The 2,360-nt window shown below is 41.9% G+C and overlaps 1 protein-coding gene across 1 annotated transcript in view; it reads left to right on the top strand.

The window, feature by feature from the left end:
- LOC101856903 (CLIP-associating protein 1-A) overlaps positions 1-987 on the top strand; it is a gene marked incomplete at its 3' end in the record, with an annotated part of 53,805 nt that extends 52,818 nt beyond the window's left edge. The window contains 2 exon segments of the mRNA XM_013083733.2: positions 172-269; positions 917-987. Coding sequence (XP_012939187.1) covers positions 172-269; positions 917-987 — 169 coding nt within the window.
- Positions 988-2,360: the final 1,373 nt, after the last annotated feature.

The following is a 2,360-nucleotide window of genomic DNA, read 5'->3' as shown; positions in this document are numbered from 1 at the left end:
AATATATTTAATGTTGGAAATGAGTTACTGCTGTGTGAAATGGGGAAGAAGACATAGCAAAATGAAGCTTTGGTCAAGGCGGTTGCGGAAAAAAACAACGCCAGTTGTTGAAGCCGGCAATGTGCAAAACAAAATGTTTTTCAGTGAATTTGTTTTGTGATGTTTTCCCAGGTGCGAGAGGCAGCGGTGAGCTCCCTGGTGGAGATATACAGGCACGTCGGGGACAGAGTACGCAATGACCTCAAGAGTAAGGGTCTTTCACAACAGAGGTACGTGCCAGATGCGGTTACATAAGATCAGATAAGATAAGATAAGATGAGGTAGAGGGAGATATGACATGACAAGAAAGTACACGATGACCTCGAGAGTAAGGGCCTTTCACAACAGAGGTACGTGGCATGGCAGATTAGATTAGATCAGATAAGATTAGATCAGATAAGATTAGATAAGATAAGATTAGATAAGGTAAAGTGAGTAAGTAAGTACAGGTAGTTGTCTTATCCAGGTGGTCGTTTGTTCAGGTGATTGTCTTATACAGGTGGTCGTTTGTATAGGTGATTGTCTTATCCAGATGTCTGTTTTCAGGTGATTATCTTTGATACAGTTGGGCTTTAGCTCAGGTTCCACTGTAGACTAATAATACATATATTTATGTACGTATGTCATTGTAAACCAATAAATGTACCACTGAGGATGACATGGCGATGGAATAGTTATTGCTGGATAAACCTTGCCTGGGTGTGTCCACTGATGTGAGTGTGTCCACTGATGTCCACTGATGTGAGTGTGTCCACTGATGTGAATGTGTCAACTGATGTGAGTGTGTCCACTGATGTGAGTGTGTCCACTGATGTGAGTGTGTCCACTGATGTGAGTGTGTTCACTGATGTGAGTGTGTTGTGTGTCATGTCCCCAGGTTGAACCAGCTGTATGCCAAGTTTGATGAACTGAGAGTCTCAGGGAATATGTTACCTACAGCTGACATCAGTGAGTACATACCCCACGTCTGTTGTGTCTGCCTGTCTGCCTGTCTGTCTGTCTGTCTGTCTGTCTGTCTGTCTGTCTGTCTGTCTGTCTGTCTGTCTGTCTGGATTTCTTTGTCTCTCTCTCTGGATTTCTGTCTATGTGTTGCCTGGATGCCTGTTTGTTTGTCTGTCTGTTTCTTGTATTTTTGCCTGTATGTTTTTATCTCCTTTTTCTTCCAAATGATGGCTGGGCTGTGTGGCCTCTTAGTCTGTTCCTTCTCCTTTTCCTCAGTGTGGTTAGCGCTTCGTTCCTATCAAACATCTATCGTCCTTATCTCTTTTCCTTCTTTCCTATCAAACATCAATCGCCCTCATCTCTCCTCCTTCCTTATCAAACATCAATCGCCCTCATCTCTCCTCCTTCTTCCTTATCAAACATCTATCGTCCTTATCTCTCCTCCTTCGTTCCTGTCTAACATCTATCATCCTTATCTCTCCTCCTTCGTTCCTACCAAACATCTATCGTCCTTATCTCTCCTCCTTCGTTCTATCATCGTTCTTATCTCTCCTCCTTTTTATCTCTGTATGCCACTCTCTAGTGACACCTCTTATCTTCGGCACTTGTATGACTTATTTGATTTGCAAGTGCCGTAAAACTCAAACTAACGTCTGGCCAGACAGAAGTGTTGGATGTGTTGGATACTTTTTCTCTTACTCCAGCAATTAATCTCTCGGCTGCATGCAGGAGGTGTAAGTTCCAGATATCTGTCATGTACCTGTTAAATTGCTCATTGTCGCATATGGAGGATGTGAGTTCAAATCCTGACAAGGGATTTTTTCTTTTTTTTTCTGAAAAAAGGTTTTTAATATGTGGTTTCTGTGTGTGTATTTGCTGACGGCTGAGATCACAGTCGCTGTCTACTCTTCTCAAAAGGTTTGAATTGCGTGGATGGAGATATAAAACATTTTCTGAATATAACAAAAAATTGCCCCCCCTACTTTTGGTTTGGTAATTATTACAGGTTTTGTTTTTCTCCTTCACCTTTGTTCTTTCTTACTTTGTTCTTTCTGTCTGTCTATCTTACTTTGTTCTTTCTGTCTGTCTATCTTACTTTGTTCTTTCTGTCTGTCTATCTTACTTTGTCCCAGCACAAATTAATGACCTCTCTGGCGTCGACCTGGTCCTCTTTACTCCTGTGAAGGTGGGTGGTTGGCGGGTGCTCTGGTGTGGTTTGCTTCTTCTTTCCTATCAAACGTCTATCGTCCTGATCTCTCCTCCTTCTATTTTGTGTTTGTTCCTCTCTTGTAACACCTCTAATCTTCGGCACTTATATGACCTTATTGTGTTGCAAGTGCCGTAAAACTCTTTACTAAAGAACTAAAAAACTCCTGTGA

This window comes from Aplysia californica, unplaced genomic scaffold (genome assembly GCF_000002075.1).
Source record: "Aplysia californica isolate F4 #8 unplaced genomic scaffold, AplCal3.0 scaffold00251, whole genome shotgun sequence".
NCBI classification, from domain to species: Eukaryota; Metazoa; Mollusca; class Gastropoda; order Aplysiida; family Aplysiidae; genus Aplysia; species Aplysia californica.
This window is presented reverse-complemented; position numbering and strand designations above follow the sequence as displayed.